This window comes from Haliotis asinina, chromosome 3, assembly GCF_037392515.1.
Source record: "Haliotis asinina isolate JCU_RB_2024 chromosome 3, JCU_Hal_asi_v2, whole genome shotgun sequence".
In the NCBI taxonomy this organism is placed as follows: Eukaryota; Metazoa; Mollusca; class Gastropoda; order Lepetellida; family Haliotidae; genus Haliotis; species Haliotis asinina.
This window is the reverse complement of record NC_090282.1, coordinates 31,790,470-31,813,415: the sequence shown is the minus strand read 5'-3', so window position 1 is coordinate 31,813,415 and position 22,946 is coordinate 31,790,470. Positions and strand designations below refer to the sequence as shown.

At 37.6% G+C, this 22,946-nt stretch overlaps 2 protein-coding genes across 4 annotated transcripts; one reads left to right on the top strand and one right to left on the bottom strand.

Annotated features, from left to right (window-relative positions):
* Positions 1-1,832: 1,832 nt before the first annotated feature.
* LOC137277809 (F-box/WD repeat-containing protein 2-like) lies at positions 1,833-9,341 on the bottom strand. 3 transcript variants are annotated; one of them, XM_067809745.1, is made up of 5 exons: positions 9,228-9,341; positions 8,118-8,345; positions 6,313-6,616; positions 3,734-4,487; positions 1,833-3,372 (listed from the first exon to the last, which is right to left on the bottom strand). In XM_067809745.1, exons 2-5 carry the CDS (start codon positions 8,331-8,333, stop codon positions 3,231-3,233), a joined length of 1,416 nt encoding a protein of 471 aa, XP_067665846.1. In that variant the 5' UTR covers positions 8,334-8,345; positions 9,228-9,341; the 3' UTR covers positions 1,833-3,230. The 3 variants fall into 3 exon arrangements, with proteins under 3 accessions (XP_067665846.1, XP_067665845.1, XP_067665847.1); XM_067809744.1 differs by having other exon boundaries at positions 9,130-9,236; XM_067809746.1 differs by lacking the exon at positions 9,228-9,341 and adding an exon at positions 8,994-9,025.
* Positions 9,328-21,877, top strand: LOC137277810 (mortality factor 4-like protein 1). The gene is made up of 12 exons (XM_067809747.1): positions 9,328-9,492; positions 12,402-12,448; positions 13,555-13,622; positions 14,571-14,657; positions 15,299-15,480; positions 15,588-15,706; positions 16,459-16,560; positions 17,247-17,335; positions 17,678-17,777; positions 18,634-18,703; positions 20,559-20,643; positions 21,213-21,877. The coding sequence occupies exons 1-12, from the start codon at positions 9,465-9,467 to the stop codon at positions 21,295-21,297; spliced, it is 1,062 nt and encodes a 353-aa protein (XP_067665848.1). The 5' UTR covers positions 9,328-9,464; the 3' UTR covers positions 21,298-21,877.
* The last annotated feature ends 1,069 nt before the right edge of the window (positions 21,878-22,946 follow it).

Sequence of the window (22,946 nt, the reverse complement as noted above, 5' to 3'; positions counted from 1 at the left end):
CTTCTTAACATTGTTATTTCGATTATTCTGAAACATTTATGATACGAGTGCCAAAGGAAATTAAAGAGAAAAACATTAATATTACAAAAAACAAAATAAATAAAAAAAACCAAAACAAACCAAACCAAGACTTAGTAAGTTAGGGACAATAATCTGTCATGTTAAAAAATACATATGTGCAATAAAGAAACCTTTCAATTATGTTCCCAAAGTGGAGCCACTAGGTTTTCATGTACAGAAAACATTTTCAAGGGGAAAACATGGTTGAGATGTTCAGGTTACACATTTAGCATTAATTATTGACGTTTTCTAAATTCAACATGCTATTCTTGATGTCAAGAAAATTCACTTGTCAGTCAGGACTTGGTTCATATGCTCTCTCTTATGAATGACAACTGCTTCAAAATTTACTTTTTACAAAATGTTCAGTTGAATAAATATACCTTCCTTCATTACTTTCGAACTTAAGTCACTTTACATTTCTTTAAATACAGTGTTTTGGGGAAATAATTATTAATGTTTAAAATATATTTGTTTTACTGAGCCAGATTATGTTATTACCAAATAAGCAAAATTTGACAGATCACATATAAATGTTTGGAAGCATGTGATTGGGATGTGTAAATTTAATATGTATCACTTTCAAAGTATGCATGTGAACAAAAATAAAATTTATCTCTAAAGGAGATCATAGTAAAAGTAATTCTATTACACATATGTATAACTATTGATAATTATCTTACGTTTTCATGACATAATAACAAGACACTATTTTCTTTCCTTTTTTCTATCAACTTTTATCAACTACAGTATATTGTTTGATTCTCAGATTCAGGATACTTGGCATGAAACTTTCTTTCTTGATCCAAGAAAGGCATGTATCAGCATAACTGGTCAGATAGGCAGCAACTTATGTATATTTGTATTCAGTGACTATCTACATGGCCCTGAACATTTTAATTTTCGTATTTGCAAAACAATATTGTTTTAATGGTTTGTCATATCTTCCATAGATTTAAATAAGAGTGAGTGAGTGGGTGGGTGGGTGGGTGGGTGGGTGGGTGAGTGAGTGAGTGAACAGGTCCTTTTAGCACTGTTCCAGACACCAGAAATGGGCTTCACCCATTGTATCCATGTGGGCAAACGCGTTAACTGCTGAGCTAGCCCACTGACTCATTTTAATCAAGAAAGCTGGTAAGATAATAAATACAGTTTTTGATCAAAATGTAAAAGTCCATTTTTCTTTTGATTGCTGCTAGTGCTGCCCTCAACACTATTGCACATATATGAGCTCCTTCTAAACATTCAAACTTTGGACCTATGAAAAAAGGCTGCTTGGTACCAGCTTTGTTCTGGAATCCATCCGGTGGCAGAAACAAGAGCTTGAGCTCTTTATAAACCTGATGGTAGGGACAATCCTCCTTCCATAATAGTCCTTCATCTTCTGTCTTCTAAATGTGTCTACTCTGTCCAGTCCACTCCATGACAAACGCACCACAGGAGAGAATGTCCTGAATACTTGTTGACTACATATGGTAACAGATCTGCCGCCATCCTCTATATTCTCTTATATGGCATCAAGTTGACATACAGAGTGAAACTGAATTCATGATATTGTAATTTAGAAGGAATAAAAGGAAGTTCTATGGATACTCAACTTCATTCTTGCAATGAATGTGATGTTTCCATGTTGGTACAAACATGATTATCAACCAAAATGTTGCACTCATTGCCATTGAGACGTTGACACTCGATAGGGCTTGGTTTTCCTTCACCTATACAACTTCTAAAATGCCTCTCAAAGACGAGAATTAATATAACAGAAGACATTCTTTCAAAATATTGTGTTTTTATTCCATATATTAATCTTACAGATATCATTTCAACAGTACAAAAATAAATCAACATATTGTAAATATGGTAAACAGTTGTAACATAGTCATACAGTTTTTGATTAGTCTGTACCACATGAATGGTAAGTCATTTGACTTGGACACCTGGGCCTGGATTTACGTAGCTCTCTTAGCTTCTCTTAGCGATAATACTGTCGTAAGTGCCATACATTAACAATTTCATTGAAACCAGATCAGTTACTACAATAATGATTTGGAAAAGGAGTGAAATGGCCACCACATTTGCATCATTACATTACTAAGAATGTGTAATACATTCTCGTTTCTTGGAATCATGGCATTTCAACCAAGATAGTTCCCTAAACGTTCTTTCAGAAAGCTGATATTGATCTCCACAAGAACAGGTCCATGCTTCATTTAGATTGGGGGAGCAAAACAGACTTCATGTTTTGCTCACATGACTTTATGGGCTAGCTTGTTAGATCTTCACTCACAGTAACAATATCACCTCAGGTAAACCGATTTATTGTTTACATCATCAACAGAGCATAACTGATGTCATCTGGATCTTAAGGTCAGGATAGCATCAGACTATAAACAATGTACCTGTGGAAGAATCGTGACGTCAGTTGACAACTGTTGTTTACTGTCATGGTGATCATGATCAATGCATTTTTCTAAAGTGAATCTCGAAGGGATTCAGATAAAAATGGGTAATAATGAAGTGATTACATAATGACATGACTGCTCTGCTGATTTTGCAAAATTCTTGTAAAAACATATGTGAAATCAGTATGGAACACATACTTGTATGATGATTTGTTTAAAGGATCTCATTTTAATGACCTAGAGCAAGCCAAGAGTCAAAGTCTGGTCTGATGAAGAAATCAGGCCATTTCCCTGCTGGAAAAGTAAGCATGTGGCCAGTATGAATTGCACATCTCTATCCCAAGAGAAACTCACATTAACATATGTATCAACTTTCAGTAAAATATAACATTTTGTTCATACAGGACATAAATGTCACAACTGAGAAAGAAATCTTCATTTAGTTAAGATGCAGGCTTGGATGAATGATCTGATAAACTGAGAAGGTAAAGGGAGACCACTGCCGTAGACTTTAAGCAGCATGTACTGGATGGTCTTTATGTCTACTGGATGGTCTTTCATCAGTTAACAGTAACTGCTCCCCGTCCTGAAAATAGTGACATTTATTCATCTGTGACTCTTCCAACCACTCACTAACTGAAAGGATGATCAGCCACCCCATACTTTCCATAGCGTCTATCAAGTCTGTGAAAAGTTGATCAGCATTCTCTGGAACATACTTATTCTTTAAAAACAATCCTCACAACATGACCGATAGTCTGATGTCTGTCAAAGTTTCCAGTTCAGCAGCATGACATGACTAGAGTTCTGTAGACAGGCTGCCAGGACAGTGCCCTCAGGTGGTGTGTCACTGAATCCATTAAGCCATGACTGCCCGCCGAGGGTCAAGGTAGCACCATTTCGGGTAAACCTGAAATAGTCAGTTTCCAAATTCACATTCCGTTAAGTGGAAGAACAAAATAGACTTTCACATAATAAACAAGCTTTCAGAACATATTGACCTTTGACTCCATCATTATACCCAATCATGAGATGCATAAAATACACATAGAACATCTTGGTTCAAAGATATAACCTCACACACACAGTGACAATTAATCTTCTTTTTAGAAAATCATAACATTCTTAACATATTTACAGAATACTGGAGGCTGTCTTTTATTGCTTAAACATCAAAGAATACATTAAATCTCTCTAAATCACTAATCAGTGATCAGCATGGACGTGGTAACTAGGGACTGACTTTATAATATCACATTGCCACTACTCACCGACAGAGAGGAATGTTGATTCTGGCCACACAGCAACACTGACTAAAGCTGAACAGGAACAGCTGGTCTATCTCACTGGAGCCTGTGAGGGCAGCAAACCTGTCCCCTGCCCCCAGCAGCTGACACCTGAGGGGCATGTCCCCACCAAGCGACACCATGGACACCAGTGTGAGACTGTCACTGGTGAACATATATGTTAATATGTCATTACACAGCTCCCTCTCCTTCCATGTACAGAGGTAGAACCGGCCTGGCTTACTGTGGGAGAAGGAGGTAATCTGTACTCCAGTTGTTTTCTTCGTAGAAAACATCTTCTCACAATGCCCTTTAGCATCTGTGCACCAAACATGGCAGACATTCTTATCAATGCTGGCAAACAGTAAATCACTTGACAACTCAGCTGTGTTTAGAAACTGGACTTTTGTGACCCATTCAGAGTGGTAATCTTCTAAGGAAGTAAGAAGGTATGGTTCCTCATGTTGCCGATGCCAGATTTTCACTGTCTTGTCTGAGGACCCACTAATGACTAAACCAGATTCATGAACATCGATGCTGAACACAGCTGATGTATGACCAACCAACCAGTAATGCGATTCACCAGTTGACAGTTCCCAGCATGCCACAGTGCCATCAAAGGAAGCAGTATACACATGTTTTGGGGTCAGTTTAAGATCCGACACTGTGTGGGTGTGTATCTTATGCAGCAGTCTGCCTGTATGAGCATCCCATACTCGCACTGACTGGTCATCCGACCCTGAAAAAATGTGATTGGTTATTTATGAAACAGGGATGGCAAAAAACTGACTTACCACTCTTTCACTGACAGGTCATCTGACCTTCAAACAATGACTGAACAATTTTGAAACAATGACACGTCATACCACTTTCACTGTCTGGGGAGTGAGTGAGTGAGTTTAGTGTTACACTGCACTCAGCAATATTCCAGCTATATGGCGATGTTCTGTAAATAATCAAGGGTCTGTAAATAATCGAGTCTGGATCAGACAATCCATCGATCTGCGCAACTGGCAACCGAAGACGTGTCAACCAAGTCAGCAAGCCTGACCACCCGATCCCGTTAGTCGCCTCTTACGACAAGCATAGTCGCCTTTTATGGCAAGCATGGGTTACTGAATTTCACTGTCTGGTCATCTGACTATGACACAACATGAATGGACAATCATGAACTAATGACATACTGTATGAAGTATACCATACTGAACTTTCTAAGATGCTTCAGTGAAAGAAAGTACTTGATCAGACGATAATATGCTCTGATTGCATAGCATCGCAATGCCTTGTGCCACTGCGCCATTCTAGTCTGCCCTCTTGTAATCGAATACTTTTGCATTATGTCACAATGAAACCGACGTCACAGTGCTCCCCCCATCATAATTGAGTACTTTAGCATAACGTCACAATGAAACCAATGTCACAGAGAATGTCAGTTGCCATCACCTCGTACAGACTGCTACAGTAAACTACTCTGTTGCATTACATTTCTTGCTTTGCAGTTGCGTCACTCAGCTAAAATCACTGGTGGAAACAATATGTTTTCCTACAGAAAAAATGTCTCATAGTTGTACTCACTATTTCCCAGAGAAATGGTAACGTTCACAATGCTTACATTCCCACAATGCATTTGTAGAATGTCGCTTGACTAGTCAGCTTTATCTGTATGTACTGATTTAAACATACAGTGGAAGTAGAATGGCTATGTTCATATTGCCCTATGTGGTTTACATTAATCACAAATGTAATCAAAATAATTTGGAAAAGATATTTAACCTGAACATTAACCATCAAACTGTTTATCATCTGTTTTGTCTGGCAACGTTCATCTTACCATAGGGTGGCAGACACGTCAAAGGAACAGCGTGTCTGTTAGTCCTGTGCGAGGATTTTTAATTTAGGTCACTGACACCAATGTTTGTTTTCTGCTTTAGATTAATCAAACTTATCCTTAGAAAGTATTAAATTTGGTATCTTAGAAAAGATGTAAAGTTCGCTCTACCCTAATGTGTTTTGTAATAAGCTATAGTTTTGCCCTGAACTATTATAAAATCAAAGCACTCAGACTATCGTCCTCATGCCTTGATTATAATAGTTCAGGGCAAAACTATACTTCATTTCCAAACATATTGGGGTAGAGCAAACTTTATTTCCTAAACAAGTCTACATTCACACACCATCAAAAGCTAACAAATATAAGGTCAATGATAATATTACACTTAACTGTACTTTAACATTTACAATAACTGTAAATGTTCCTCACTGCTCCAGGTTCTAAATTCCTCTCAAAGAAGAGATCTGTTTGGTTGCTTTCTAAAGTCATGCTCTGTGACAACAGATTTTTCTTTCTGGACCAGAAAGTCCAGTGTTGGGCATACTGGGCATCAATCTACTTGGTACTCAATCTATTTATAAGACACAATGTACAACAAAGTCATCAAAACTGACCACCCAATGCTTATAGTCATTTCTTTCAGTTCTTGTGAATGTATATTCTGATCTGTAATCCTATGGAGCACATCTTGTGGAAAATGAGTATGCAATATAACTAGCATTATGGTTGGTACCTGTTGCAATCTTTCCATCCCTGTAACACACGGCCATCACTCTGTTGGTATGACCCTCCAGAGACTGGTCCACAAAGCAGCTACCCTGGCAACAGTTGTCAAGCAGCTTCTCCACCTGTTGATACAACATCATGTACTTCCTGGCTGCTCCACCATTGTACACAACATTGCCAGCGCCTCTCTGCATCGCTTTCATCCACCACACACGTGCTGCCCCCTGGATGACGGTGTTCCAGGTTCGGCTGACGGTGCAGCACTCCAGTAGAGTGTTTCCAGGCAGATACTGCAGGATGTGGTATGTCACCTGGTGGGAGAGTTAGCCATATCAACATTTGTTCCAGCATGTTTATGTAGAAATCAGCAGTAACTAGCCATGTCAGTAATATCATAGCATCCTGAAAATAATATTATCATTAGGCCAGACCAATTATATTTCTTGTTTTACAGATTTTTGTCCTCAGAAAACCTTAAGACAGGAGGGGGGAAAAAATATAATAAAACCACCAGTCAAAGTAATATTCCTTTTAAATACTAAAAGTATTTTACTTTTGGCAATTTATGAAGTGTATATCAGGCAAAATATAATCTAAAAAAATATATTTTGTGAGTTACATCTTTGGCTAATAAAAACATTAGAATTTAATTTTTTGAGTGGGTAAGATTTTTTATAATTACTGGTTATAAATTATTGCAATAGTTTTGACACCACATGAAAGCTCATACAAGTCTGTTATCAAGTATGTATAGACAACCAAACACATATGTGAAGTCACTTGCTTGTTAAAGTTCACCCAGTACTTGCTGGGAGTCAACCAGTCTTGTTTATACAGAGCACCTGGCAACTACACTAACATGTGGCATCTGAAAGTAAGATATTTTAGAGAAATACGGGGCCTAATTTCTAATCACAAAACATATTACAAAGAAGTCCAAAGACATTCTTCATTTTCAGAAAATGTGGAAATCTGGGCTTGCCACATATTCTAGACATATTCCAACCTATTGTCTCATTTCTGGCAGTGAGATTATCAAACCTTCTAATTAGTCCAGCCAGTTGTCCCATTTCTGGCAGTACAGTTTCCATGTTTCACATTTATGCTCTTCACACCGCTTAACTGATACGTAATAAATTACTAAGTGGACTTGAGCAGGCTAATCAGATGGATTATCTTAACTGATCTATGATACCTTACCAGGACAGACACAAGCAAATATAAGAAACATGGTTGGCAAGCCTGTATTTCACCTTTCTCTGCCATCATATTGCTTATGTGTGACCAAAATACTGACTATAGTTTGGCATGAAATGCATGTGGACCAAGTTTTTTGTAAATAACTCTTTATCCAATGATCCAGTCGATCTCAAACTTTGCAAGTGGATGTTTTGTCAGACAACCTAATCACATTGTAAATCACCAATTTTATGCATTTGTATGACAGAATCTGTCTATGAAACTGTCAACAAAATAAACAGCAGAATGCAGACTGCTTGCAGAGGGAGGGAGCCGATGACCTGTAACAGCGGCAGTGTTGGGTCAGAAGGGTCAAGGAATATAGGTCAGCTCTGCACGTGACAGGTGGTGAATGTGTGTGTGTGTGTGTGCATGTGCCTGCACATATAGCAATTATCCAACTGTATGATGGCAGCCTGCAAATAATCAAGTCTGGACCAGACAAAAAAAGTGACTGACACTATGTGCAATAATTCACAATGTCAGGGCATGATATATTCCCAGTTTGGCCCATCAAATCCTTGAAGTCAATAGGGACAGGTTCTAACCCAGAATTCCCAGAAGATAACCCACCTCCTCAGGTAGAAGAAGGATGTAGTCTCTATACAGAAGCTGAGGTAACCGAGTTGACAGGTGATTCCGCTGGTGAGATCCACTGCTGTCTATCAGTTTGTCCAGGGTCTCATTTCTTTGGTCATTGGAGAGAAGCAGAAACGTCTTTGATACACCATCCAACCATTTGTGAAAGTCCTCACTTGGCACCCCATTTAAAGACCTTCGCTTTGCCATGACTTCTGCATGCTAGAAACAGAAGAAAAGAAAAAGACTTATTTACATGATTACACAATGCCATTTAGAAAGTGGTCAAATTCAACATATGTCATATTTGGGATTTCACTTTCTTGGCAAAGTACAAATTCTAGTACTTTTTCGGTTGAGTCCCATTCGGGATTTGAACCTGCACCCTCAGAGTCAGGCACCTAATCGCCAGCACACAAAGTCAGCCGCCTAGCCCGCTCAGCCACCGCGACTTCCACAAAAATGAAAGTCGAACAACTGGTAGTGTAAACTGCATACTTTGTGTACTCCGCTAATGAGTGTAAATTGGCACGGCTCCCATGGCCAAAAGCTATGATTACACAATGCCATTTAGAAAGTGATCAAATGCAACACATGTCATATTTACTAAGAAAGTGAAATCCCAAATATGACATATGTTGCATTTGACCACTTTCTAAATGGCATTGTAATACTGTATGCTTGATACAAATTTCCGTCTATTACCCAGGTTGTTTATATCACAACTACACATAAAAAATGATTATTTTAATCATACATGACAAATGTTAATTAACATCTTGAGCTCTGAAAATCTGATAATTCTGAGATTTGATAATGATGCAAGTTAATCTGAGTGTTGTTGAATGAAATTATCAGTGAAACATTTACATATACAAAATAGGCCCGTTGATCTTTGGCTTCATGAACTGTGATCAGGTGAAACCAGTTGTATTAAGAATTTACCAAAGTATGTGTTTGTACTAAATTGTAGAAGTGATTCTCTTCACTAGTTGATTATGTTCACCTTGCTCATAACACAGAATTCGGACTAATTAAATCCAATCATTTCGATACATGACCACAAATCACTGGTTACTCACGACGACCTACTGTAAATATTACCTATTATTTATCTCATTTCCGTTTCACGGAAAGCAAACAAAACAAACAATCGGTATCACTCGGGCACATCCGTATCTTCCCAACTGAACTCCGTACTGCCAGTACGCATAAATTGATGACGTAGTGGACAATGTTTACATGTGCCCTGCTTGTTATGGCGGTGTAGAAAAGAAAGGAAAGAGGGAGTTCTACATTTTCGTAACATAGTCTTTGGTACATCACACCTTGCAGTTAACCATGCCGCCCAAAATGAAGTTTCAAGATGGTAATGTATTCGTGATTTAGATAACATCTAGCGGAATTTACTTTCTCAGATATTGTCATACAGTTTTCGTGCAGGGGTGGTGGGAAATTCGTGAAGAAGGTTTCACATGCATAAAGCATGAAACAATCGTGAAACTGCGTGGTTATTTTGTTAAGAATCATTTCTTTTCCATGCAAGTAAAATTTTTGGCGTCTATTTTTATTTCAAAAAGCATATAAACAAAACGTCAATACAAAATAATATGTAAACCATGCACAATTTTATACATGGTATAGCATATGTGTCATTATCATGATTATGTCCTGTTTAACAGGTTGTTGTGATTACTGTTTTCCCCCACTACATTTAACGTGTCAGTAATAAATACGTAACACCATGTACCATTTGCTAGTATTTAATGTGAAAGCATAGACTTTTGTTCTAGACATATGTAAATTGCTTTGGATGTGTGTGAGACTGCACAAAGTAACCTTTCATGAGTCATTTACTTTCAAACGCTGTCAAGTGTTAGATGTAGCCTTCACAGAAGTAAATTTCAGCTGTTCAGTTTTATTAACAAATAACATATTGTAAGTACAATATTACTACTGTAGCATTATATTGTTAGAAGTTACTTTCCAGCTAATTTCTGCTGTCACTGAATAAAATACACATAGCTTGAAGTTGTATTGTTGGCAATAATGCAGTTTACCAGGCACCAACCAAGGAACAATTTGTGTACTAAACTGAACCTGTTGTCTCGCCATATCACTGCTTGCCTCGTGCACCTGTGCTCTGCTTTAAACAACTGCACTTCTTCATTGGCAAACCACCTTTCACAATCCTTAGTGTTAGGGAATGGCACCCTTTCGATCCCTAGGGTTAGGGTATAGAGACATGGATTATGCTTCCCAGCCCTATATCTTCACCTTTGGTGGTACTCCCCATTTCATGTTTATCCCTTGGAAATTAGCACTCCATTGAAATCAGAAATATACATTTTAGCTCTACCAGGACATCTGAAAAATAAATTTTAGCCTTCCTGGTATGACAGCCCAGAGTTATTCACTAATTAACAAAGTCAATTATCTGGTGAAGTGCATTTTAGCCCCAGCAGCACTAATTATTTTTAAAAAGTGCACCTGATAAAGTGGACTACTCCCTAAATGTTAAAATCCAACTTGTGACGCTCTTCAGTCTCGGTGAAAATATCTTCTAGGTTGTTGTATACTTTCCTCAATACCTTGTCTTATTAAAATACAGTATGTGTGCTTTTTTACCTTTCTGTAACCTTCAAGAAGATTCATTCCCCTGTACATGCTTCATGTGTAGGAAAAGACTCATCCTTCCTGTCGATGCTTTGTATGCGGTGTAGTGGTTGCGATGCTTTGATAAATATTATTCCAACTACTTAAATCGTTTATGGCATTATGTTATTGTTTAAAATAAATCATGAAAAATATATGGTGTCATATTGAAAGTAGTAAGAATGTAGCTAACAGAATTATGCTGTCTAATTCAGAGATTCAAATCCACAAAAGTGTGTTAGTTGGCATGCCTGCTCTCACTGGTCCAACTGAGTGTATTTCTGATGATCTTGCAGGCTTGTTGTGGTGATTGTATGTGTGCTTGCAACAGTTCTAGGAACTCTACGCTTGTCGAAACAATAATGTCATATTTGTATGGAACTAATCAATTTTAATCTTTAACATTGAGCATATATTTCACATCTTTGGGAATGCATGTATCTTAGTTTGCCATTTTGGGGGTCATTTAATACATTTTTCAATGAATTCATTTAAAATTCCACTTTGGGTATGACAGCAAGCTCACAGAAATGTTCATATCAGTCATTTTTGAGTTTCTGCTTTGGGATTTAATGTAGCTGGGTCTTTTTAATAAATTTTATTTGCATACTAGTATTCATTAAAACAAATTCTGTTTGTGATTATTAAACCCTTTTCAGATACTAGTATATTATTGGAAATATCAGGTGAACATCTGGTAATAATTTTGTCAGGATATTACCTTAACAAGTATGTTTTTCTCCATCTTTTAGCTGTTCTAGGGTTCAGAATTTTTTAAAAGTCACTTGCTACGACTTAAGAAAAGTAACTTGTCCTGACCAATTTTCCCTTGTCTTGATTTTATGACTTGATCATGATAATGAAATCATGAAAGAATAAATCAGTGCAGTATTTGATGTTAATGTCTACTGGACTATTTATTGGGCAGAAATAAATAGGAAGGAAAGATATCTCTACTTATATTATCAATTTGAAACCATATGTGGAAATTATCTAGTAGCCCATGGACAAGTAAGATACCATTATCTGATTGCCCGAAATGAAAACTGTTTTGTCTTGGGCATCAGGGGATGGGATTTGTTAACCCCTGTTGTATCAAAGAGGTTCATTTCTTTAAAATAAATAAGCAAAACCAAAACCAGCTATACAGTATTTGATTACTTCGGTGATAGGAAGTACCATTGCAATCAAACAGGAATAGAGTTATCATTCCTGTTATGAACTAAAATTGAAGTAGTTTTCATGGCCCTTTGCCAATATGAAATCCTTTGAGATAAGCAAGAGTCACTATTCACCTTGTCCCGGGATAACATGAGTTGGTCTCAGATGGGTTTTTACTATTTCACAAACAAAAGCCCTTAAATTCTGTGCTGTAATCTTTCACTTCAGACCTGCAAGCTGTTCATCAATACAAATCAATCAAGGGAAATTATCTATGTTTAAACTGCCTGAACTAATTTTAGTTTCAAAATGGAACATGTAAATAGTATTGACTTAACAAACTTGAGGATATCACTGTTATCAGGTGGTTGTCATCACTGTGATAACTAGTTGGACTGTTGGGATGTGCATGAAGTTCTTTATTTTACATTGTTAAAGTGTTAAAGTATTGGTTTCTTTCAGGAGAAAAGGTGTTGTGCTTCCATGGACCTCTCCTGTATGAAGCTAAGGTTTGTATGACAACTGGAATTATAGCTCATGATGACAAGCAAAACAGAAGTTGTCTGATGGGTGTGTGTGACAAAGAGCAGCTAATGTATGTGTAGATGATATTACTTATTAGTCCTCAGTTACATCAACCACTGCTTTGTCTGGTCGATATTCAGATCTTAACTATGATCTCCATCTCATATCTAGAAAATTGCTGAGTGCATCAGTAAACTACAAATACCCTCACTTTCTGATGATGACATGTTACAACAAAATCAGCTCTTTCATTTTAACTGGCATCACCTTCTGACATATCTGTAATACACCTCATGAGAGAAGCGACCCGTGAAGGTCCTGGGGTAGAACAGGCCTTCAGCAACCCATGCTTGCCATAAAAGGCGACTATGCTTGTTGTAAGAGGCGACTAACAAGATCAGGTGGTCAGACTTGCTGACTTAGTTGGCACATGTTCTCGGTTCCCAATTGTGCAGATCGATGCTCATGATCACTGGATTGTTTGGTCCAGACTCGATTATTTACAGACTGCCGCCATATAGCTGGAATATTGCTGAGTGCGATGTAAAACTAAACTCACTCACTCACTCACTTACTCATGAGAGAAGCATGTTGTATTGACATAAATTCCATTCCATTCTTTAGTTGGTGTCATTAAAATAAAATTTAAATTGAGAATGGCTTTCTGTAAGTGTAACAGTTTTGCAATAAAAGAATTGGTTTGTATATGAGAAGAGATAACAATTTCATGTATCTCAAGAAGTAGTACTCCACACAACTTAGTCTCTCAACATCCTCTGTATATTTGTATTGTTTTTTTTCATTCTTAATTGACTTTCACATCATACCATACCAGATTAACCAGATTAATTATAGTTATTTGAAAGATATGGGTGTTGTTCAACCTCATACAGTAGTATTTTTCATAAATTTTTTGGAAGATTTTGCGAAAATGTTATTGAGCTTCAACTCAAGACAGTCATTTCACAGTTCTTGGAAATGCGAAGCAATCTTGGGTTTAGCTGAACTAGTAAACCTATTTATGTGTCTCACAGACTATCTGTGAGCTGTTTTCAAATGATGGTATACTGCATGCTTTGTATTCTTCCAGTGTGTCAAGTACGAAGTGAAGGAAAAGATCACCCGCTATTTCATTCATTACAATGGATGGAACAAAAAGTGAGTACTGGCATTGTGGCAATGGATTGTATGTTGAAGTGTCATGTCATATTCGCAAACAAAAAAATTTTGTGTGGTACACTGGTAGTTGATATTGCATAGATTATGAAATAGATATAGTTTACCTTTACATCTAAATTTGTCGACTTTGTCATGCCGTTTAAGATTATCATTCCAAATTACTAATAAGGAATGCAGAATGTTTATACCAGTTATCTATGTGAAAATACCACAGCTAAAAGTTGTGTGGTATTCTGTCTGATGTAATTGTTTATCTGCTTTGGGGTAGCTGAGTGGTTAGAGCGTACTACTAATAGGCTAGAGCAATCACCTGTCACCCCAAAGACCAAGGTTCTATTCCCCACATGGACACAGTGTGTGAAGCCCATTTCTGGTTTCCCCTGCCATGATGTTCCTGAAGTATTGCTGAAAAGGGCAAAACTAATACTCACTCAGTTTATCCGCGTTGTACATGCTTCATGCTATCCATGCAATTTGACACTTGACATATATCATTGTCATCAGAATGCACGTGTTTAGGGTTTTCAGTCACTTAAGAATATTCACTCTTGTCTTGTTTGTCACATGAACCATCCTAAAACATATCACTCAGTTATAAGCGACTGTGCTTGTTGTAAGAGGCAACTGAGGGCATTTGGTGGTCAGACTCACTGTCTTGGTTGTCACATGTCATCAGTTCCCAATTGTGCAGATCGATGCTTATGTTGTTGGTCACTGGATTGTCTGGTCCAGGCTCGATTATTTATAGACCACCACCAAATAGTTGGAATATTGTTGAGTGTAGCGTAAAACTCACTCACTCACTCACTCACTCATAAAAGACAGCTATGTCCTATACACATAAATGTTTGTGTGATGGAACATCACTTGTTACATTTCAAGTGAGTATGGCATCAGATGACATGATCGTTTTCGTTTTCTTTTCAGCTGGGACGAATGGGTGCCTGAGAGTCGTGTTCTGAAATTCAACGAAGCTAGTTTGCAGAAACAGAAAGAATTATCAAAAGCTCATGGGTACGTAAATGTTTCAACATCAACAAGTTTTAGACAGTCTTGTAAAAGGCAACCAAAATGATATCTTGATTAGACTTTCCAACTTATGCGTGTCATTATGTCTCAGTTGTGGAGATCATGCACATGGTGTCGCTCTCTGGATTGTTAGGTTTGTATGTAACTGTTGTCACATCATTGGAATATTTCTGAGAGCAGGGATAAAAACAACAAATGGAAACTTAAAATCCTTCTTGATGTTTATTTGGTTGAGGCATGTCATATCTCCATTGTGTAGATTAGTGCTCATACTGTTGATCACTGGATTGTCTGGTCTAGTCTTGAATGTGTACAGAGCCAGCTACACCATAAAGTTGGTATATTGCTGAGTGCAGCATTAAACAATCTGTGTCATGTAATTATTACAGAAACTGCTTGTTATATATGTACCACTGCATGCTCAGTATTCTCGTCACTTTCTTCATATCTTTTCATGTTTCAAATTTATCTACTGGGAGAAGACTCCATTATAATATATATATAAAAGTATATGACAGACAGACAGACAGACAGATATTTTACAAGCAGCATAGAAGACCTGTGTTATTTTGCCAGACATGGAAATATTTGGAGACTTTGCTCTAAGATGGTGATCATATTGACAGAGCTGCCAACAAGAAGCTACGAGCGGCAAAACGGATGGAGAAGGAAACAGCCAAAAAACAAGAAAAGGAAAAAGACAAGGAAAGAGAGAGAGAAAAGGAGAGAGCTTCAACACCATCCAGTGAAAAACAGAAGCAGAAGGTCAATAACAGCTCCAACAAGGAAGGGAAAGAACAAACATCAGGTAATTATATATTTATACCCTACCTCTACGTAGGTTGATGTATTGTTGTAATACTGAGATATAGTCAGCTCAGTGTTCTGATGCACTGATTGCATTTGCCTCTGCAGGTACATCCACACCTGTACCACCCCCACCTTCTACAGCGGAACAACCTAAAGCAGAGACACCGACACCCGCTCCAGAACCAAAGAGAAAGAGAGCCAGAACTGATGCCACTGTGGAATCAGTAAGTCAAGACAAATTAGAAGTTGAAATCTCAAGTTGCTTTGTTACATGTTTATCATGTGAACATCAGCATCAAATCAGATATCTCATTACTGATGTTTGCAGCATTAGAAATAACTCTTCTCACTCCTTAGAAATTACTCTCCCTCAGGCTACTAATTTTTTTCAAAAGGCCAAAGTAACATTCTGTACTTTACTGTAATATATAACACATGGCGATTCCTGGGAATTTTTAACCTAAAGATTGGTTGTCTTGCTTGGTTAATTGGTTGATAGCATGTTGTGGTACTCTGATAGCATGGTTTGATGCTCACGATATCAGTCACTTGATTGCCTGGTCTATCTGCATTCAGCTTCATTCAGGATGTATGATGGTAGTATGTTGTTATTTAAGTCCAAACAATCCAGTGACTGGCATATTAGGCTGGTTGGTGGTAGAAATTGTACTTTACAAAGTATGTGTAATCTGAAATATGACATATGTTCCATTTGCAGCACTCACAGTATTATCGTTATGTGTTGGCAGTCTGTAACATCAATAAATACAGTTTGGATGTAATGTCATGCATCAAGTCTGTCACCAAGCCTGGACACCCAGTCCATTTAGCCACCTCTCACAACAAACACAGTTACTGGAACCTATATTCACAGCCAGGATGCTCATTGTTCTCCCTCAATAAGCATATAAGCCCCCATTGAGTGTACAATATGCATTATAATCGACATGTTGAACTGAGTTGTCCAATGTTCCAGGATGAATCATTCACGTCAAAGATTGAGGTAAAGATTCGTGTGCCAGATGAGCTGAAACAGTGGCTAGTTGATGACTGGGACCTTATAACTAGACAGAAAATGGTAAGAACCCAGCTTGTCTGTTTTTTCCCTGGTCAGTGTTCAAGGTGATTTATATAATAGTTGTAATATTGCAGGGTACCTGCACACAACTTGTCTTGCAGAGATGCTGAGCTAAGTTTATTACAAACTGTCCAGTGGGTGTCATGTGACTTTGAAGGATAGCCTAGTGGTTTAAGAACTTATTGGTCAGACATAGGTTTGTGTGCAGGGTACCTGCACACAGTTTGTCTTGCAGAGACAGTTTATTACAAACTGCCCAGTGGGTGTCACATGAGGAACAGTCTAGTGGTTAAGGAACTTATTGGTCTGACATAGGTTTGATCCCCCTCTTGGGAACTGATGTATCTGTACAAGTTTAACAGTTAACATCAGTGCTTCCATCCCTGCACAAAGTAAACATGTACCTCATACTTGATATTTTGGAAAACATTGTACAAACTTAATGAAAGAAAAGCATGTTTGATAATATTTGTTTGGAAATTGTCTATACCTTCTGAGCTGCTTTTTCTAAAAGTATGTAATAGACACTAGAAATATGGACTGTCACATAGATTTTGTGTTTAATTCGGGTGTGCATCTGAACTTACATACAGATTTGCCCACACGTTCAGGGGATGCTTATCGTGGCCCTTACTAAATACAGTATATACAGCAAATACAGTATGCACTGACCTTCCTTGTTCCAGCTGGTCACTCTTCCAGCCAGACAGACTGTGGAAAATATCCTAGACGAATATGTCAAGACGAAAACATCCAAAGCCAATAATCCAAATAAGTAAGTGTTTCTCCCCGTCAGTTGAATTGTGAGGTTTTATTTAAGATACTGTTATTCATTATTTCACCATGTTCTCTAGATTTTTTCTGAAGACATTATGATAGATTTTCTAGTAAGAAAAACCAAGATTTTGCAGGAGCACAAGTTACATTTTATGAGGCTCACCAAACATTATTCCTGAATGAAACCATTAAATTGAACACATACTGAAAGTACCACGAGAAAGTTTTGCACAGGACTTTATATGTTATCAGTACTTATAGTGTATTCTACACTGACTTTGGAATACTTGCTTCTGATTAGACTGTCAGTTATTGGCCACTTGCTTCCTGTGTTGTACAGAGACGCTGTGATTGAAATGTCCCATGGAATCCAGGAGTACTTCAATGTTATGTTGGGCACACAGCTCCTCTACAAGTTTGAGAGACCCCAATATGGAGAGGTATATACCATTGTCATTGTGTTAAATCAGCCTGGTTATCAACACAGTGTAAACAGTCATGCAGCTCTTTAAGATGTGTGGTAGAATTAATCTTCAGTAATTCATGTTTGCTAAAGAGGGATTGGATAGTCAGGTTTGCTGACTTGATCGACATATTATATCCCAATTACATTGATCAATGCTCATGCTGTTCATCACTGGGTTGTCTGGTCCAAACACAATTATTTACAGAGCACAGGACTGTATCTGGAATAAACAACCAGCAAACAAAAACAAACTATGATTGATGCATGTTACACAGTTGACATTAGTCACACCAGTTGCTCAGAGTAGGACTGGGATGGGTAACCCTCATGCCTGGGACAGATAAGTAATGAATATGACCTGTGTATCTGTCCCAAAACACGGACCTGGACTGTTCTTGTGACTAATAGCTTGATTAGTGTAATATGTAATTCTTGCAAGATTAATAGGATGTATTGTCTTTGAAGATTTAGATATAATTGTGCACTCACCTGTTTTGAAATAATACATGGTTAAGATGTTGAAAAACTTGAAACTGTAGCCTCTGAGCTGAAGAAAATATTGCTATTTCTTGCAAACATGAAGACAGGAAGTAACGTAATGGGTATCCAGGACGGGTAGGGTAATAGATGGTGGTCATTCCCACAAGAAAAGTTGGACCCGTCCCAGCCCTCGCTCACACCAGTTATGTATGTTGATCTGTTACGTGTAGATTATACAAACGGAACAGATGTTTGTTGCCAATCCATGTTGTGACTGAATTGTGAAACCTGAGGCAGTTAATGTTAGTGTAATCTGCTGATGGCTTGAATACCACTGATTGTGTCCACAGATATTATCCGAAAAGTCAGATGCCAGTATGTGCAGCATCTATGGTGCGGTGCATCTTCTTCGCTTGTTTGGTAAGTGGAATCATTAATAATGTTGCAATTTAACAACAATTTGTTGAAATGCCTTTTAGTAAACTCTGTTAGTAACAGTGTTTTACATGGGTGACTTGAATTTCCTGACAATGGAAGCAATAAACAGACACTTTATTACTAAGATTTTATAACATTTTTGTATTGAATTTAATATTAACTTACCCAAGAATTTAAGAAAATAAAGACCTTTCAAAAAGTCAAAATTTTTATCAAAATGTATGTATTTTCCTATTAATTTTAGTCTTCTAAGACCAATTAGTTTGAAATTCAAGGTAACTCTCAGCAGTGTACAAGAACTGCAGTTTACAGTGTGTGTCACAACATCTTCTAATGTTACCATATGTTCTATAAAGTCTTACAAAGGGCTATAGGGTTACAATATGTGTTACAATGTGTACTAGTGTGACAATTGGTGCTAGCGTTACAGTGGTACTAGAGTTACAGTGTGTCTTAGTGTTATGTTACAATAGTGTTACAATGTGTACTAGTGTGACAATTGGTGCTAGTTTTACAATGTGTACTAGTGTGACAATTGGTGCTAGTGTTACAATGTGTACTAGTGTGACAATTGGTGCTAGCGTTACAGTGGTACTAGAGTTACAGTGTGTCTTAGTGTTATGTTACAATAGTGTTACAATGTGTACTAGTGTGACAATTGGTGCTAGTTTTACAATGTGTACTAGTGTGACAATTGGTGCTAGTGTTACAATGGTACTAGAGTTACAGTGTGTCTTAGTGTTGTGTTACAATAGTGTTACAATGTGTACTAGTGTGACAATTGGTGCTAGTTTTACAATGTGTACTAGTGTGACAATTGGTGCTAGTGTTACAATGGTACTAGAGTTACAGTGTGTCTTAGTGTTGTGTTACAATAGTGTTACAATGTGTACTAGTGTGACAATTGGTGCTAGTTTTACAATGTGTACTAGTGTGACAATGGATGCTAGTATTACAATGGTACTAGAGTTACAGTGTGTCTTAGTGTTGTGTTACAATAGTGTTACAATGTGTACTAGTGTGACAATTGGTGCTAGTTTTACAATGTGTACTAGTGTGACAATGGATGCTAGTATTACAATGGTACTAGAGTTACAGTGTGTCTTAGTGTTGTGTTACAATAGTGTTACAATGTGTACTAGTGTGACAATTGGTGCTAGTTTTACAATGTGTACTAGTGTGACAATTGGTGCTAGTTTTACAATGTGTACTAGTGTGACAATTGGTGCTAGCGTTACAGTGGTACTAGAGTTACAGTGTGTCTTAGTGTTATGTTACAATAGTGTTACAATGTGTACTAGTGTGACAATTGGTGCTAGTTTTACAATGTGTACTAGTGTGACAATGGATGCTAGTATTACAATGGTACTAGAGTTACAGTGTGTCTTAGTGTTGTGTTACAATAGTGTTACAATGTGTACTAGTGTGACAATTGGTGCTAGTTTTACAATGTGTACTAGTGTGACAATTGGTGCTAGTGTTACAATGGTACTAGTATTACAATGGTGCTAGTGTGACAATGGATGCTAGTGTTACAATGTTACTAGTGTTACAATATGTCTTAGTGTTATGTTACAATAATGTTACAATGTGTACTACTGATGTGACAAAGGATACTAATGTTACAATAGTAATATATAATTATGCCGAAGTGTTTTATTTTGTAGGTATTGTTGCTACCTCATTTTCGAGTTAAAATTAGAGGTCAGCTGGACCTTGCGGACAGCTCCCTGAGGGAGGTTATATAAGCCTGGCCTCGGTCTGGCGCTCTCACTTTTCAAAATTGTTTTTCGTTAGAACTTATTACAGGTGTTACTATGTTACCATGTGTTTTCAGTGAAACTGGGTGGGATGCTGGCCTACACAGCACTAGATGAGAAGAGTGTGCAGCTCCTTCTCACCCACATCCACGACTTCCTCAAGTAAGTGACAGGAGAGTAGTACCTTCAGCTTATTGTGAGGATACAGCTGGAAATAAATGTATCTGTCAACCTTTGATTTAATTAATGTGATTAATGTAAACATACAGGTTATTATTATCAAGGAAGGTAAAAGTGGAGCTGAATTTGATCAGAGTGAATTTGTGATATGAGTTGTAGACTAGAGCTCTCTGACTGTGGAACAGTAGACATTTTACATGTTGACATGTACGAGTTTGTCATATTATTGTGTTTCTCAGGTCAATGCAGTCACCCATACATACTTGCATGCATTCAGATATGATGCATGTTCCTGTTAGAATGAAGTAACATGAAAAGACACCTTACTTTATTAACCACTCATTTTCAATCCTGGAGCTGCCTCTATAGAGTAAGATGATGAAATCGCTTAGTATCGGTTGTATATGTGTGGTTAGAAATGTGTTTCAGTTTGTACATACATGTTCATTTAGTGCATGGCTCTCCAGCAAAGTTTGTTACAAAATTAGTACCAAACGTTTAGAAACATTTCAAAGTAAAGGTGTTGCATTCTTATGAATTTTCTCTTCCAGATACCTACAGAAAAACTCATCAACATTATTTAGTCTGAATGACTTTTACGTGGCTCCTCCAGAGTACCACAGGAAAGCCATATGACAGGTTTGCCTTCCCCGAGAAGGTGACAATCTCCAAGTGTTGATGCAAGGTTACAAAGACGGATTAAGGTGCCAGGAGTGCAACATCAGCTGAAGAATTCCAAACAGTGTCTTTTTATGCTTCATTTCTCAGTGTCTGCCATCTTCAGTAGCAACAAATAAAGACAAAAGATGCCAAATATGTTATTCACGTATACTGAACAAAAAAAGTTATGGATTGTGGATATTTGGCGAATATTTGTTGTTAAAGCATAACAAAGATTTACATGAGATATGAGATATAAGTGATATTGACAGTATTAGTTCAGCAAGATGAGCTAGATATTGGTGTTGCCAATTAGTATCTCCGAGGTTTATGATACTCATCATAACCATCCTCAAGCTGGAGAGTGTTCTGTAAGCGTATTCTGGTATGTATGCACAAGATACAACATGTTTCTTTTGATGGACAATATTAATCATCTGCCAGCAGATCTTGTTACAGATCGTTTATGCTCTTCATTGTGCACATGCTGATGTGAAAGTTTGTATGACGATGTAGAATGATGGAAAATAAAGTCTTGAGTCATTTAACTTTTACCTGATGTATGTTTGCTGAGAATGTCATTGTCCCAGGTGTTGGCATTTTGGTTTGAACATTTGTCAGAAGTTCTAATGTTATCTTTTCATAAAACAAGTAGGGACTGAATAGATCGAGTTGCACAGTAGTCCACTTTGTGTGATGGCTTAATGTTGGAGGAAAGCCATGCAGGTCTTGGACATTCAACATGTGAGGAAACAAACATGAGCATGGTGCTGACGAACTTGTACATAATCAGAATTGGTTTCAGGCACGTCCACGAACTGCTACTCTAAGCAGCAAATTATGCTGACTGACTCAGTGTTGGTGCCCTTACAAATTGACTGGCCAGTTTTGTGACAAATGACATTACAACGACCTTTGACTCCATGTTTGTGCACTTTGAACCTGACGGTGACATAGAGGTTTTAAAGGTCAGCTTAAGAGGTGGTGAGGTAACCTCATAATTAAAGTGCTCAACCACAACACCAAAGTCCAGTGTCAAACAAAAAAAGAGTCATTTACAAGGTGAAAAAAGCTGTTGAGAATTGATCCCAGTCTGATAGCATTGGCCATTGTTTTCTTAGACTGATATTCTAAGCCAGTCAAAGGGACTGTGAAAATGAAGACAGAAATTGGGAATGGAGCACAGATGCAAGCTTTTATTGACATTGTGTACAGCCATTCATACACTTAAAACATCCTTCAAACACCCCATCTTCTCTTCTTAAATAGTAACAGTTGACTTGCTTGATTTGATAACAATTGAACAATGTATCGAGGGTCATGTGATCTGGCAAGACATGACTCAACGATCTCAACTCACTTGGCACTTGGCGTGATGGTTGCTGGCAATGTAATGATGAAAGACTCTTCGTACCACTCTCCCCACATATTGCAGTGGGATATCACTTGGTATTACATGCATGAGATATCAGTTAATAACAGCATGTGATATCCATCAATAATTTACATCTTTAAAAGTGATCCCTTGTGGGTGAGGCCACCATTCTCGATGACAGATGAAACACGGTCTCAGGACCCAAGATCGGGACGTGTGAGAACCTCCTGCATCAACACTGTACCAGATA

Excerpts from the sequence above, each read along its gene's own strand:
- LOC137277809 (XM_067809744.1), bottom strand. Across the intron at positions 6,617-8,117 it reads TCCTTCTTCTACCTGAGGAG|GTGACATACCACATCCTGCA; the intron begins GTGGGTTATCTT and ends CTCTCCCACCAG. Across the intron at positions 4,488-6,312 it reads GGATGGAAAGATTGCAACAG|GGTCGGATGACCAGTCAGTG; the intron begins GTACCAACCATA and ends ACATTTTTTCAG.
- LOC137277810 (XM_067809747.1), top strand. The coding sequence starts at position 9,465 with ATGCCGCCCAAAATGAAGTTTCAAGATG. Across the intron at positions 14,658-15,298 it reads GAATTATCAAAAGCTCATGG|AGCTGCCAACAAGAAGCTAC; the intron begins GTACGTAAATGT and ends TCATATTGACAG. Across the intron at positions 15,481-15,587 it reads AGGGAAAGAACAAACATCAG|GTACATCCACACCTGTACCA; the intron begins GTAATTATATAT and ends TTGCCTCTGCAG.